Source organism: Felis catus, chromosome B4 (genome assembly GCF_018350175.1).
Source record: "Felis catus isolate Fca126 chromosome B4, F.catus_Fca126_mat1.0, whole genome shotgun sequence".
Lineage (NCBI taxonomy): Eukaryota > Metazoa > Chordata > Mammalia > Carnivora > Felidae > Felis > Felis catus.
This window is the reverse complement of record NC_058374.1, coordinates 17,143,873-17,160,692: the sequence shown is the minus strand read 5'-3', so window position 1 is coordinate 17,160,692 and position 16,820 is coordinate 17,143,873. Positions and strand designations below refer to the sequence as shown.

Here is a 16,820-nt window from a genome sequence, read left to right as displayed (position 1 = left end):
TGTCGCGGCTGCTTACCTTGAAGGTGACTATGAGTACCAGTGCAGGTCTCTGGACTCCTCATCCAGTAACTCCTGTAACTGATCCTCTGCTCCGAGACCAGGAGGCAAAGGGAAAGGAGTTTCAACCTAGAATGCTGGCCTAGTGTGAGGTTTACAGAGTGGTTAATCAACTTAACGGGAATCACACAGTCCTTGGGCGGCCGGGTTGTGTGCCTGCTCTTTCTCGAAGCCAGCTGTGGCTGACTTCTACCGAGCCGGCGGAGCTCCAGCAGTGCCTCAACGAGGAGCATCAGGATCACCTGGAAGCCGCTCAAAATCAAAGTCTCAAACCCTACCCAGACTCACAGAATCAGAAACTCTCGGGATGGGGAGGAACAGTCTGTGTTTTAAGAAGTCCCCTGGTTGATCCTGATGAGGCTTTTTGGGGTGACAGTGGGGTTCACGGGGTCCGGAGCCGACGGCCAAAAAAGAATTCTTGAAGTCGTCTTTGGTGCAAAAAGGTGATTTTATTAAAGCACGGGGACTAGGACCCGTGGGCAGGAAGAGCTGCCCCAGGACCATGAAGAGAGGCTGGTTATATACTATGGAGTGAGGAGGCGGGGGAAGTCCAGGGGAAGTTTCCAGCGAGATTTTCATATGCTAAGGAAGACTCAAGGGATACTGGAGGCCTAGCTATTGTCAAGCTAGGGTTGTTTTTCCCTTTAGCAAATCATTAGCATGAAGACACAGGGAGTTCCTGGAGGAACACCAAGTATTTGTCAATGGGCTGCAGGTTAGAAGGCAATTTAGTTCTATCTGCCATTTCCTTCTGCCTTTGTTCCCCACATCACTATGGAGGGGTGATGGAGGCTTAGATCCTGCAGGACAATGATCTCTATCAGTTAACCGTTTGTTTTCCCCCCTTTCCTTTGTTCTTGGGCAGCCAGGAGTGCCCAAGGAATGCCACACATCCCACCTGCTTGGGGAGGGAGGGGTGGATGTTTGCAGCCTATCAGCTTGCCTTATGTTCCCTCTTCACTCTTACTGGATGCCACCATTTGTGAACTGCTGTACTTTGTCATGAGGCCCCCTGAAATCAGGCTCTAGAGACAACTGAAGAAGAAACCCGCCTCACTTTGAAGTCAAATAACGGTGGTAGAAAAAGATCGAGTTTGGGTGGGACAAGGCAGAATATCTATTTACCGGTAAGAAAGGCAGGAGAGACGGATTGGATTGGTTGCTACGAGTCTTTTTGGCAGTCAAATGGGCCTTTTCCCTCGTCAAGATATATCATTAAAAAAATAAGAAAAATATTAGGCCTCTATTTTCCAAGAAAAATAACTAAAGCCGGGGTTATTTTCTATTTTAATAAATTGGCTAGGTTGTCAGTAACGTTGTTTGCACATTTCATGAACTTACCTACTGGAATCATGTTTAGATTTCCTCCCCAAAATATAAACTATATCACATTGTCAGTAATATTATATCCATAAGCACACTCTGTTAAAACCGTGACAGTTTAGGGGCGCCTGGGTGGCTCAGTCAGTTGAGCGTCCGACTTCGGCTCAGGTCATGATTTCACGGTTTGTGGGTTCGAGCCCTGCGTCGGGCTCTGTGCTGACAGCTCGGAGCCTGGAGCCTGCTTCTGATTCTGTGTCTGCTTCTCTCTCTGCCCCTCCCCTGCTCATGCTCTGTTTCTCAAAAATAAATAAATGTAAAAAAACAAAAACTGTGACAGTTTATGCATTGATCTACGGCCTGACTTAAGCTTTTGTTATTTAAAACATTTTTTTGAACTTCCCTTTTTGTTTCCAGCTCTCCTTACCTAAAACAGGTTTCATTTAGTGATTAGATAGAATGTTCATGTATTATCCTCTAGGCTTCCTGAGTTTGCTGATGTAACATCACTTATGAGCCAGTGGGCAAGGCTTCTAGAACTATACGATATTGGTTTTGCAAGAGTTGGTTCAGAATCTGACACTCAGAAACAGAAGGTAATACAAATCACCACATTAACACTAGGCTTTATTACATTTGTCTGTCATTTAGTTTCCTTGGGGTTTGTCATCTTACAAGCAGAAAAATATTATTGACATCACAGAAGCTGCAGCCACTTTATCCCAACAGGCCTCTGTCCACTTCAAATACTACAAACAAACGTTCTTTATTAGCAAAACAATATTGTTTGAAAGTTTCCCAGAATTAATTTAGAATTTCCTAATTACTGAAAAAGATACAAGTTCCATCATGGTGCTGGGGACTAAAACCAGAATTTCAATTGAGGGCAACGTGATCTTTGTATCCTAGAACAAAAGTGCCTTATAAAATTAATAACTTAATGACCTAAAAGACACATACTTCGTCTAAGATAACAATAATTAATTTACAATCACTGTATAGAGTACGACAAAAGAAACAAAAGGAGGCCATATAAATTCGTTTTTTGAAGAAGTGTGAGACTCTTAACTTATATTTTAATATTTTGTTCATATATAGCCAACAGTAAGAGAGAAAGCCAACCTAGGGTCAATCCAAAGTTCTGCAGGAGAAACATCAACCAGGGTCGCCGTGTTTGAACATGAGTCATTTCAGGAAGCTAAAAAAAGAATAAAAAACCAGAATAAGATCCAGATATATTCACTGCTGGGAAAAGTTTGGTGGGAAAACATGAGACTGTTATTCAGAACCTAATAACCTTTCAAATTCCCAAAGCAGTTACAAAATGCTTAATACCTACTCCCAACCAAAATTTGAAAATGTAAGATAAATTAAGTCATTTGATTGCGGTTAGAAGAATCCTAGTGTTGCCAGAAGTCTTAAAATGACAGAGTTATCAACTGAAACCAAGCGCAATCCTTCTTATTTTTGTTTACTGTGAAGTAGATAATAGATGAAAAGTATTACTTTTGACTGTTCTGTTAGGTTTACGGAGCCATTAAACTTACTGGTTGTTACAAAGCACATATTTGTTTCCTTTCAAAGAGATCTTCAAGGTCTTTCTGACCTTCAAAACAATAAAGGAATCACGCTCTAAAGCTACGCTTTACTCTCCTAGAGGCAAGTGACAAGGGTTTTGTTTGTGAAATGGCTTTAACACCATTGAGAGCAAAATGTTCCTGTGAGCATCTAGGAACAGCACCTCAAGGTAGTATTTTTTCTTTCTTTCTTTTTTTTCACTTGGCCTTTATTATTTTTTTTAATATGAAACTTATTGTCGAACTGGTTTCCATACAACACCCAGTGCTCATCCCAACAGGTGCCCTCCTCAGTGCCCCTCACCCCCCCTCCCCTCCCTCCCACCCCCCCATCAACCCTCAATTTGTTCTCAGTTTTGAAGGGTCTCTTCTGGTTTCTTTTTTTTTTTTAATTGAAGTACAGTCGACACACAACGTTACATTAGTTTTGAGAGTAACGCGTAGTGACTTACCACCTCTACACCGTATGCTATGCTGGCCACAAGTGAAGCTGTCATCTGTCACCTTACAACGCTCTTACACCGTGGACTATATTCCCTGTGCCGTATCAGTCCTCCCTGTGATGTGTTTTTGTCTCACATTCTTTCAAATCCCTCACCCCGGGAAGGTGAGTGGAGATCTCTCGTATGACATAGTCATTTCTATTAGAAAACAGGCTTAGGTCAGCCTGGAGGGGAGACTTAACTCACCCATGCCATTGTTCACATTTTGGGTTGGATAATTCTTTGTTACGGGGGTTGTAGGGCGCTTAGCAGCATCCCTGACTTCTGCCTGACATATGTCAGCTGTACCTCTGACCCCAGTTGGGACAACCAACAATGTCTCCAGATGTTGTCAAATTTCCCTGAGGAGTAAAAATCACATCTGGTTGAAAACTGGGTTATTTACAGCAAGAAAAAGATAAAACATATAAAATGTGCAAGGGTTTTAGAGTTACGGCTAGAGAAAACAGGTTGATATACTTTTTTTTTTTTTTACCTTGACATGTTTTTTTTCAGGCCTGTACAAGAGCATCTGGAATGTTCTATTTGGGTATGCTTGAGATGGATATTTCTCCCTTTTAAAATTAGATAAATGGACAGAATGAAGATTAGGATTATTGTGTCCTGCTATCTTACACCCTAACATGGAGCAGTGGACTAGAAGGCAAAGTAGGATCCAGAAATGCTGTCCTGGGTGGATGACCTTAAAGAAATTATGTGTCCTATTGGTTTGTCTCCGCCATGGTTAAACATCAGGTTAATGATACTACTTGAGAGTAATACTATTTGGTTCATTATTATAAACTCAAAATGAAATTTGAAAATCCATAAAATATTCCCAAAGAGCCAACAATTTATGGTAATCTGGAGGGATTAACAAGATACATGCATCAGAGTCACCCCATACATCTGATTCTCAATAGTTTGTAAGCAATTTCCGAGAGGTGACTCCAAGGCCAGACAACATGGGCCACCAGTTCCCTTCTGTCTCAATAATTTATGTTTCAGACCATCTTGGTGACACAATTAATTATGCCATCTCTGGTAACATAAAGGCTGAAGCTCTGACCAGCCTTATTTCCAAATACGCTAAGGTATTGAGATATTGTGTAGTTCCCTCTCCTCCCTGTTTCTCAAGCAAGGTAATTAATGTTCATTTACAAGATGTGGATGAATTGACAGCTCATCTTATGTCCACTGTGTCCAGCACTACCTGATTGTTCATCTCTGATGAAGTAGAAGTAATTTCTAAAAAGATTTTCTTGGTAAATGCTCATAAAATGTGAAAGATTTGCTGAACAATCATGCTGTTTTCAACGACGTGTTGAGAAAACTACTTCAGGCAAGACAGAAAGCACGGTGACGAAAATGGTTCCGGTTCAATAGATAGAACTTGAGATTTATTTTCAAACCACCAGTGTCTTAACCTACAATTGAGAAAGCTCATTTTCTAATTGTCATCTTTGCCTCAAACTTCTAGTCAGGATCGTTTGTTGGAAAGAAGTAGGTCTTGATTAGGTAGATTTAATAGCCAAAAAGTTGTAGATACAAAAACACAGAAATTAAATGAGGGTCCTGGGACTTCCCGCAAAATCTCAATCAGTTTCTGTCATGACTCAATCCAAAGAAATGCCACAATTTTTAAAAACAATTGTTTGATCTATTGTTTTCCTCACTAGCCTGTTTGTAGACCTGCTGTTTGCTTGTAGTGTGTGACACACGATAGAATTGAATAAATGTGTTTATAAGAGCTTCCAGACTCTGTCAGTGGCCCCATTCCCAGGAAGAAAACCAAGAATCCTTTATTCTGAGTACGCACATGGCATTGTCCACAAGAAAACATCATGAGGATTTTACAGCTCCAAGAGCCACCGTTCACATGAACTCAATGTCTTCTGGGAAGTTTTGCAACTTAAGATGACATTTTGAAAATCCATAGAATGTTCCCAAAGAATATTCCCCGGTGCGTTCAGAAAGGGGAGTGAGCATGTTATCTCTAACCGATTCATGGGAAGCCAAAGCAAGCTTCCCGCCATCCCGACCTTGGTGGACATTTCTAAGGCATGTATATTGATCTCCAAGGGGCCTGGAACACATAGCCCCAAGACAGTACACGGGGCAAACACGAACAAGACGGAGGGCCAAGGATGGAGTTGTTAGAGTGTACAATCCTCTGTCTACTACAGTAATGAGATGAGCGGGCTTCTTGTCCTAGTTCTGACATCACATTCATGTGACTTTGAGTAAGTCATTATCCTTCTTGAGCTATGGTTTCCTCAGAACCAAAAGGAGTTAATAATTTAGCTCTTGGGGGCGCCTGGGTGGTGCAGTCGGTTAAGCATCCGACTTCAGCCAGGTCACGATCTCGCGGTCCGTGAGTTCAAGCCCCGCGTCGGGCTCTGGGCTGATGGCTCAGAGCCCGGAGCCTGTTTCCGATTCTGTGTCTCCCTCTCTCTCTGCCCCTCCCCCGTTCATGCTCTGTCTCTCTCTGTCCCAAAAATAAATAAACGTTGAAAAAAATAATAATAATAATTTAGCTCTTGCAGGATTATGAGGAGTAAATGGGGTGCAGGATATAAGAAAGGGCGTGATAAAATGGATGTAAATGAAAGTAAGCGCTGCATGAGACCTGTAGCCAGAGCATCCTGAAAGACTTCAAGGGAACGATGAGCTGCTAGAAGGCACACCCAAATGGATGGCAAGATATCATAGAGTCGGGGCGCCTGGGTGGCTCAGTCAGTTAAGTGTCTGACTTCGGCTCAGGTCATGATCTCATAGTTCACAAGTTCCAGCCCTACATCAAGATCTGTGTTGACAACTCAGAGCCTGGGGCCTACTTCAGAATTTGTGTCTCCCTCTCACTCTGCCCTTCTCTTGCTCTAGCTCTCTCTCTCTCTCTCTCTCTCTCTCTCTCTCTCTCTCAAAAATAAGTAAACATTAAAAAAAAAAAGACTAACCTTGTAAGCCTATAGAAATGGACAAACAATGAAAATCGACATTTAAAAAAAGTTTAAGGAGATTCTCATCTTGATATGGATCATCTTGATTTGGATGGTCTATCTGAACTTTGCACGTTCGCATGTAAGTGGATTTTGGTAAGAAAATCAAGCTAAGCTTGCTTTTGAGAAAATACTTGGCTCTTTTTTGGATGATTATGGATGAATATATAAATCGTAATATCTCTTGGATATGCACCAAAATACCAGAGAGTCTCACAAAAAGTCTTTCCAAAAGACACAAATGTAAAATGCCAAATCCCAACCGTGTCTGATTACAACATTTCACTTTCTTTGAACTTACCCATATTTTTGTTATCATTTCAGTCAGTAAATTTTGAAGGGACATAAAGATATATATGCATTCATTTTTAAGAGTATATATTTTGTTTTTTCTTTTTAAAAAATTCCTGACATGAGTTTTAGTGCTACCCATTTTCCCCTGGATTTCAAGAGAGAAAAGTCCCTTTTTCCTCTAGGGCAATTAGATTCCCTTATTGAATAATTTTACAGATCCTGATTATATCCTAAGACTAGAGGGGGTGAAATGATGGATAGAGTATGTTAACAATGAAGTAAAAGGTCAGGAAAAAAGAGAAATGTTAGCAAAACACTTTTGCCCAGAGATAGAGCTAAGAGATATGTTTTTTAGATTGCTGCCAGAAATTTGGAAATCTTGAAGTAGAAAGCAACTTTCTTTTTTACCTCCATGTTTAGCAAATTCCCCAACTCAAATCAGTGGATGCCAAAATATGACAGCCAAGGAATTGTAATGTTCTGGCAAAAAAGAAAAAGAAAATCTTTACCTAAAAGGCTTTTAACATGCTTTTTTTTTTTTTTTTTTCAAATTTGAATCAGACACTGGAGACCAATTCCCTAGATGGACCAAGTCTACATGGTGACTGACCTATCTGCAGATAATGGTCCCTATATTTCTATTAACTAACTGAGATGTAGGTATGGTGACCAAACCTCTGATTAGAATTTCTGGACATTTAGAAAGTGATATGAAGCACATGATTTATACTTGAGTCAGTCTCCATAACTGTATTCATAGTCTTAACTTTTTAAAGGGAATGCTCACAGAGAATGTTAGAACACAGTGGATAAATTCTAATGGCATGTGCCTTGTAATAATTATATACTAGGGAGGACTTATCACAAAGGAGGATGATCTATAAAACATTCTCTAGAACTAAGATTTTTTGTCTCTCCTTTCACATCTAAGCTGCAGAATCTTGCTGTGCAAAGCCTTCTCTGTCTACTTCTATCTGTAATCTGAAACTGGTTTCTTGTGGGTATTAAAGCTCTATTGCTACATATTTCAACATTTACTTTCAGTATAGATCATAAATGTGTGTCTGAAAAAGAAAGTTCAGCATCCAATGCTTCTACAAAACACCGAAAAATCAAAGTCCTTTCATTATTAAAAATTTATAATTTAAATATAAATATTCAACATTCACTTATTTAAAAAAAATTTTTTTTAATGTTTATTCATTTTTGAGAGAGAAAGAGGCAGAGCATGAGCGGGGAAGGGGCAGAGAGAGGGAGATACAGAATCCAAGGCAGGCTCCATCCAGGCTCTGAGCTGTCAGCACAGAGCCCGACGGGGGGCTCAAACTCACAAACCATGAGATCATGATCTGAGGCGAAGTCAGGCGTTTAAACAACTGAGCCATTCAGGTGCCCCTCACTTATTTTTTAAAAAGTTTATTTATTTATTTTGAGAGTGAGACTGAGAGTGTGAGAAGGAGAAGGGCAGAGAGAGAGGGAGAAGGAATCCCAAGCAGGCTCTGCAGTGTCACTACAGAGCCCGACATGGGGCTCAAACCCACAAACCATGAGATCATGACCTGAGCCGAAATCAAAAGTCAGATGCTTACCTGACTGAGCCACCCAGGCGCCCCTCAACATTCACTTAACTGAAGATACTTGGTGATGTTTTTTATGAAGGTAAAATTGTAATTTAAATGTTTTCCCTTTCTCAGGAATACGTAGTTTTTGACATTATTAACTTTCAAGAGAAATAATTTGCTTCTCCATTCATGAGGCTCTCTTGATAACTGACTTACACCATCTTCTTTTCAGAAGGACCCTAAAACCCATTCATTATGCACATGGAGTTAGGTATGCATTTGCATTTGCTAAAAGGAGCCACTCTCGTTCCTAAGAAATATGATGAGAGAGAAAACCTCAGAAACATATTTTGTAGGCTGTCCTAATAATACTTACTCTCACTAGGGGCACACATTCCATAGGTTGTTCTAATTGTCACATTTTTATTATTTTTATTTTTTTAAGTTTATTTATTTTGACACAGAGAGACAGCAAGTGAGTGTGAACGGGGGAGGGGCAGAGAGAGAGGGAGAGAGAGAGAATCCCAAGCAGGCTCCACGCTGTCTGCACAGAACCCAACATGGGACTGGATCCCAGGAACTGTGAGATCATGACCTGAGTTGAAATCGAGAGTCAGACACTTAACCAACTGAGCCACCCAGGAGCCCTTGTCACATTTTTAAAGAACTTAATTGTGTCTTTGCAGAAGACCCACATCTGAGAACAAGATGGAAGTTTGTTAGTGAAAGTTATAATTTGGCTTTTTTTTTTTTTTTGGTAAAAAAAATGAACAAACTGAAAATCAACAACTCTTCTCAGATATGACAGAAAAGTGAGGTCCAATGACTGACCCAAACGCTGGAAAGAAAGTCAAGTGAATATACAGAATCACAACTTACCTGAGCAGAAACCTACAGGAAGAAACTTTTGTGGGACCCAATAAGCCAAGGTAGGGAAAAAGAAACACACAAACCTGTAATTGACAAACTATTACAGGCTTAGTGTAGACAAGCCTAAGAATTAAAAAATTTAGGGGACCCTAAGTCTCAAAGCGTCCCCCACACTTTTGTTGATTTTACTGCCAGGAGCTCTACCAAATTCTCACAGTGAATATTGGGGGGGGGGAATTCCCTTGTGCTTTTATCAGGAGGAAGATAAAGAAGCCATTTTGAAATCCTTTAGAGATTCTGATCTTAACAAGGATTTCCCTTATGAGAAATTATTTTATCAAAGTCTAACCTGCTGGAGTTTTATCAGAGCTTATCCCACCTAGGGAAGGGAAGTCCTCAACTTCACCCCACTCTAGCCATTTTCTTCCACCTAAAGGGGGAGGAGGCAAGAAGTTCACAGTCTGGAAGCACAGGCTCCCCACAAGACCAAGACCTAATCAAAGAACTATGGAAGGCTCCCCTTCTCTCCATGCCTTACCATGATATTACTACAGGACTCTTGACCACACAATTCCTTTTATCCAGTACAACAGGTCATGCTTTCAACCAAAGTAACATGAATTACTAGAAGGCAAAAAAACACAGTTTAAAGAGACTGAACAACCTTCGGAACCAGAGTCAGATACAGCAGGAAAGTTGGCATAATCAGGCCAGGAATTAAAAAAACAAACAAACTGTGACTCATATGGTAAGGGCTTTAATGGGAAAAGTAGACAACATAAACAATAAAAGATAGATAATATAAGCAGAGAGATTCTTCTAAAAAAGAAAAAGAAAAGTTAGAGATGAAAAACACTGCAAGAGAAAAGAACAATGATGGGCTCATTAGTGTACGGGACAGAGCTGAAGAAAAACTCTGAGTTTGAAGCTATGACAATAGAAACTTCCAAAACTGAAAAGGAGAGAGAAAAAAGACCCCAAAAACCCAAAACATAATATTGAAACCATGAGAAAAAACGTGTAATATAGGTGTATTGGTAATATCAGAAAAAAAAAAAAAAAAGAGAGAGAGAGAGAGAAAATGGAAGCAATATTAGAAGCAATAATGGCTGTGAATTTCTCCCCCAAAAATATCAGGTACCAAATCCCAGCTCCAAAGAAGCTCAGAGAATAGCAAGCGGAGATGTGCCAACAAAACAAAACAAAACAAAACCAACCAACCAACAACAAGCAAACAAAAACAAAACACCCTTCGGGGCGCCTGGGTGGCGCAGTCGGTTAGGCTTCCGACTTCAGCCAGGTCACGATCTCGCGGTCCGTGAGTTCGAGCCCCGCGTGGGGCTCTGGGCTGATGGCTCGGAGCCTGGAGCCTGTTTCCGATTCTGTGTCTCCCTCTCTCTCTGCCCCTCCCCCGTTCATGCTCTGTCTCTCTCTGTCCCAAAAATAAATAAACGTTGAAAAAAAAAATTAAAAAAAAAAAACAAAAAAAACAAAACACCCTTCACGTAGGCATATCATTTTCAGACTTTAGAAAAACAAAGGTAAGAAAAAAACCTTAAAAGATGGCAGAGTAAAAAACAAAAACAAAAACAAACAACCATCCAAAACCAAAACCAAAACCCAAACAAAAAACTTATATAGAGAGGAGCAAGGACAGAATTATATCTGAATTCTCCTCTGAAACGATGCAAGAAAAAAAAAAAAAGAGTGAGAGAAAATGTTTAAAGTGTTGAGAGAGAAAATCACCAAGTTAGAATTCTGCACCTCCAAACTTTTCCAAGAGTGAAAGGAGGGAGCGCCTGGGTGGCTCAGTCAGTTAAATATCCAACTCCTCATCTCGGCTCAGGTCATGATTATACAATTCGTGAGTTTTAGCCCCGCGTTGGGCCCTGTGCTGACAGTACGGAGCCTGCTTGGAATTTTCTCTCCCTCTCTCTCTACCCCCACCCCACTCATGCCCTCTCTCTCTCTCTCAAAATAAATAAACTTAGAAAACAAAAAGAGACAAAGGAAAATAAGACTTTATCAGACAAACAAAACTTGAGTAAATTTGTTGTCAGTAAAAAATGTTAATTGAAGTTCTTTGGAGATGGGAAAATGATAAAGGTCAGAAACAGGGATCTACACAAGAAAGGAAGAGTATCAGAAAGTGAAAAAGTGAAAGCAAAATGAAAACTTTTAGGTTTTAAAGTTCTAATTGATCCAACAGATAATGGTTTCTTCAAAATAATAGCAACAACGTATTCCAGTCCGTATGCTTGTGTGTGCCTATGTATGTATGCTTATGTAATATTGAAATAATTGACAGAAATGATGCAACGGATGGGGAGGATGGATTAGGAATATTTTCTTATTACAAGGTACTTTTATTATCCATGGCGCAGTGTTATTTGAAAGAGGAGTTGGATAACTTGTAAATGTATACTGAAAACTCTAGAGTAACCACTTAAAATACTCAAAAAAGAAGTATAATTCATGTGCTAACAAATGAGTCAAGTGGAATTATATAAAATGCTCAATTAAAATCACAAGACGGAAAAGGTGTGGAAGGCAAAAAAAGGTAGCCATAAAGAACAAAAGGCAACAATTAGAAAACAGTAACAAATATAGTAGATTTTAACCCAACTATATCAATATTCACTGTAAATGTCAATAGACTAAATACACCAAAAAAAAAAAAAGAGGGATTTTCAAAACGGATCAAAACATGAGACCCAACTATATGCTTTCTACAAGAAGTCCATTTTAAATATAAAGGCACATATCAATTAGAAGTAAAGGCATGGATGAAGATATATCATGCTAACACTGAGTAAAAGAAAGCAAGACTACCTATGTTAATTTCAAACAGAGCAGACTTCAGAGCAAGAAATGCTATCAAGGATAAAGATGGGCATTAAATAAAAACAAAAGACTCAATACTCCAAAAAGACATAACAATTCCTAATATGTGTGTACCTAACAACAGAGAGTTAAAAAATGTGAGGGGCGTCTGGGTGGCTTAGTTGGTTGAGCATCCGACTCCAGCCCATGATCTCACAGCTCGTGAGTTCAAGCCCCGCATCAGGCTCTGTACTGACAACTCAGAGACTGGAGCCTGCTTCGGATTCTGGGTCTCCCTCTCTGTCTGCCCCTCAACCCACTTGCATTCTGTCTCTGTCTCTCTCAAAAATAAATAAACATTAAAAAAAGATGTGAGACAAAAATTGATAGAACAGCAAAGAGAAAGAGACTGATCCACTATTATTGTTGGAGACCTTAACATGCTTCTATCAGAAATGGACAGATGCAGCAAAAGTTGATTCTATGAAAACATCAATAAAATCTATAAGCCTCTACCCGGTTAAGAGAAACAGAAAACATAAATTACTGATATCAGAAATGAAAGGGGTATCACTACAAATACCAAGGACAATAAAAGCATAATAAATGGATGTTATGAACAACTCTATACCCACAAATTCGATAATCTGGATGAAACACAAAAATTCTTTTAACAGACAACTGCTAAAACTCATACAAGAAAAAATATACAATCCGAATAGGCCTATATCTATTTTTAATATTGAATCAATAATCAATAACCTTCCAAAACAAAAGTACCATGCCCAGATGAGTTCACCAGTGAATTCAACCAAACGTTTAAGGAAGAAATTATACCGATTCTCTACAATCTTTTCCAGAAGACAGGGGCAGAGGGAATACTTCCTAACTCATTCTAAAAGGTCAGCAATATCTTAATACCAAAACTAAAGACATTGCAAGAAAACTATAGAGCAATATCTCTTATGAACAGATATGAAAACTTCTCAACAAAATATTAGCAAATTGAATCCAACAATATGTAAGAGAACTACACACCACAACCACATGGGATTTATCTAAATACACAAGACTGGTCCAACATTCAACAATTAATACAGTCTATAGGACAACATCGACAGTCAAAAGAAGATATTAATAGATGCACAAAAAGCACTGGAAAAATTCCACACTTGTTTATGATAAAAACTCCCAGCAAACTAGGATTATAAAGAAACTTCCTCAAATTCATCATGAACATCTATAATTAAAAAAAAAAAAAACAACAAAACTCTACAGGTAACATCATGCTTGGTGAGAAACTAGACTTATTGCTAAGATCAGGCACAAGGCAAGGATGTCCCATCCCACTGATGCTTTTTCAACATCAAGTTGAAAGTCTTACTGAATTCAATAAGAGGAGAAAAGGAATTTAAAGGAATATAGAAAAAGATCATTTATGTATAAAATCCAAAAGAATCATCAAAAAGACTCCTAGAACCAGTAAGTGCTTATAGCAAAGTTGCAAGATACAGTAATAGACAGTAATATACAAAAGTTGACTACTTTTTAAATATGAGGAATGAACAACTGAAATTTGAATTAAAAACACATTAGCATTTATGTTAGCATCAAAAAATGAAATACTTAGGGATAAATCTAAAAATTATGTACACAATCTGTGTGAGAAAAAGTGTAAACATCCAAAAAAAAGATATCAAGGAAAAAATAAAGAGGCATAGAGATAGTCCATGTCCATGGATAGGAAAAATCAATATTGTCGAGATGTCAGTTCTTCTACAGATTCAATACAGTCCCATCCAAAATCTCAGTAAGTTATCTCATGGCTGTTGACAAACTGATTCCAGGATTTATATGAAGAGGCAAGAGACCGAGAAAGGCCACCATATAATTGAAGGAGAAGAACGAAGTTGGAGAGCTGACACTGTCAGTCTTCAAGACTTAATATAAAATTGCAGTAATCACAACAGTATGGAACTGGTGAAAGGACAGAAAGACAGATTAAAGGAACAGAACAAAGAAGCCAGAAATAGACCTATATAAATATAGCCAACCGGTCTTTGACAAAAGAGCAAAAGTAATAAAATGGAACAAAGATAGTCTTTTTAAAAAAAAAAAAAAACCTGCAATGAATCTATACACAGACCTTACATCCTCCACGAAAATTAAGTCAAAATGAATCATAGCTCTAAATGGAAAACACAAAAGTGTGAAACTCCTAGAAGATAACAGAGGAGAAAACCTACATGATCTTGGGTACAGTGATGCCTTTTTTAGATATAATACCAGAGACATGATTCATGAAAGCAATCATTGATAAGCTGAATTTCATTAAAATTAAATTTTCTTCTTTGCAAAAGACATATCAAGAAAATGAAAAGACAAGCCAGAGATTTGGAAAATTTTTTGGCAGAAGACACATCTGATAAGAGACTGCCATCCAAAACATACAAAGAACTCTTGAAATGCATAAATAGGAAACAACCCAGTTTCAAATAATGGTTAAAAGACCTGGACAGACACCTCCCCCAAAGAAGGTACACAGATGGCAAGCAAGCATATTCAGAGGTGTTTAACATCATATTTCACTAGGAAATGTCAAACGAAAACAGCAACGAGATATCACTACACAACTATGACCGTGGCCAAAATCCAAACATCGATGACACTGAATTCTGACAAGGACCTGGAGCAAGAGGGACTCTCATTTAATGCTGGTGGGAATGCAAAATGGTATAATCACTTTGGAAGACATTTGGAAATCTTTCCTGGAACTAGACATACTCTTATCATATGATCCGGGGATTACATTCCTTGATATTTCCCCAAATATATAGAAAATTTATGTTCACTCAAAACCCTGCACATGGATATTTATAGCAGCTTTGTTTGTAACTGCCCAAACCTGGAAGTGACCAAGATGTTCTGCAGTGGGCAAAAGGATAAATGCACTGTGGTATATCCAGATGTGACATAGTGCCAAAAAGAAATGAGCTATCGAGCCACGAAAAGACTGGGAGAGACCTTAAAACCGTACCCCTAAGTGAAAGAGGCCAGTTTCAAAAGGTACATACTGAATGATTCCAACTACACTGCATTCTGGAAAAGGCAAAACTACAGAGATTAAAAAATATTCGTGGTTTCTAGGGGCTAATGGAAAGGGAAGAGGCAGGACACAGAGGATTTTTAGGGCAGGGGAACTATTCTACACATTACAAGGGTGGGTATGTGTCATTTGTCAAGACCCATAGAGCATACAACACCACATATGCAATAAATGTGAACTCTGGACTTGGGGTGATAATAATGTGTCAACAGAGTTTCTTAATTATAACAAATGTACCTCTGTGGTGCAGGATGTTGAGAGTGGGGAAAAGCATGCATGTGGAGGACAGATGTTATTTGGAAATTCTCTGGACTCTCTACTCAGTTTTGTCATGAACCTCAAACTGCTCTCAAAAATAAAGTTTTTTAACTAAAAAAAAATCCATTTCCCAGTTACCCTAACCATATTTCAAGTGCTTGATAAGACAGCCACACATAAAAAAAAAAAAAAGTCACTAGATAAATTAAAGAAACACTTTGCGGGAAGTATAGGCCCACTGGGAGAAGAATTATAATGGTTATGGATCATTCTGTATTTCTTCTGCCCACACATTCCTATTCCTCTAAAAATAGGAGAAAAAAGGAGAAGAAGGAAAGGCTAAAGTATATTTTAAGTTACTGGACTGTTTAGTGGCTTAGGTCAAACTAGAGAGTGCCATTTCAAAGTCTTCTGTTTATACTCAGAAGGATCTTTTTTTTCCCTAGTATTTTCCACAATCTTACACCTGTATAACATCTGCATATTATCAAATGCATGAAAAAAAATGGACTTTAGAATATTCACTCATCTGGGTATTTACAACAAAGTTAATAAAGCATTCAGTTAATTTTTTTCTTTTGATCTTTTGAAGGGTCATTTGGTAATTACTCATTGATAACATGTTATCTAGAAAATGATTAAAAAGAGACATTGGTCACTTTGGAGAATTTTTTAAATTAAATAGATAGGTAAGTAGATAGTTTACTATGGTTCTTTTTTTTTAATATGAAGTTTATTGTCAAATTGGTTTCCATACAACACCCAGTGCTCATCCCAACAGGTGTCCTCCTCAATGCCCATCACCCACCCTCCCCTCCCTCTCACCCCCATCAACCCTCAGTTTATTCTCAGTTTTTAAGAGTCTCTTCTGGTTTGGCTCTCTCCCTCTCCAACTTTATTCTTCCTTTCCCTCCCCCACAGTCTTCTGTTAAGTTTCTCAGGATCCACATAAGAGTGAAAACATATGGTATCTGTCTTTCTCTGCCTGACTTATTTCACTTAGCATAACACTCTCCAGTTCCGTCCACGTGGCTACAAAAGGCCATATTTCATTCTTTCTCATTGCCAAGTAGTATTCCATTGTATATATAAGCCACAACTTCTTTATCCATTTATCAGTTGATGGACATTTAGGCTCTTTCCATAATTTGGCCATTGTTGAAAGTGCTGCTATAAACATTGGGGTACAAGTGCCCCTATGCATCAGTACTCCTGTATCCCTTGGGTAAATTCCTAGCAGTGCTATTGCTGGGTCAGAGGGTAGATCTATTTTTAATTTTTTGAGGAACCTCCACACTGTTTCCCAGAGCAGCTGCACCAGTCTGCATTCCCACCAACAGTACAAGAGGGTTCCCATTTCTCCATATCCTCGCCAGCATCTATAGTCTCCTGATTTGTTCATTTTAGCCATTCTGACTGGCGTGAGGTGGTATCTGAGTGTGGTTTTGATTTGTATTTTTCCCTGATGAGGA

The 16,820-nt window shown here is 38.8% G+C and overlaps 1 protein-coding gene across 6 annotated transcripts in view; it reads right to left on the bottom strand.

The window, feature by feature from the left end:
- Positions 1 to 1,985: 1,985 nt before the first annotated feature.
- SLC39A12 (solute carrier family 39 member 12) overlaps positions 1,986 to 16,820 on the bottom strand; it is an 87,587-nt gene continuing 72,752 nt past the window's right edge. For 5 of the 6 annotated variants that reach the window (XM_019834004.3, XM_045060967.1, XM_003988133.6 and 2 more), the window contains one exon: positions 1,986 to 2,575. In XM_019834004.3, the coding sequence (XP_019689563.2) occupies positions 2,447 to 2,575 (129 nt within the window). In that variant the 3' untranslated portion in view covers positions 1,986 to 2,446. The remainder of the gene's footprint in view (positions 2,576 to 16,820) is intronic. The other variant, XR_002159328.3, reaches the window with a different exon arrangement.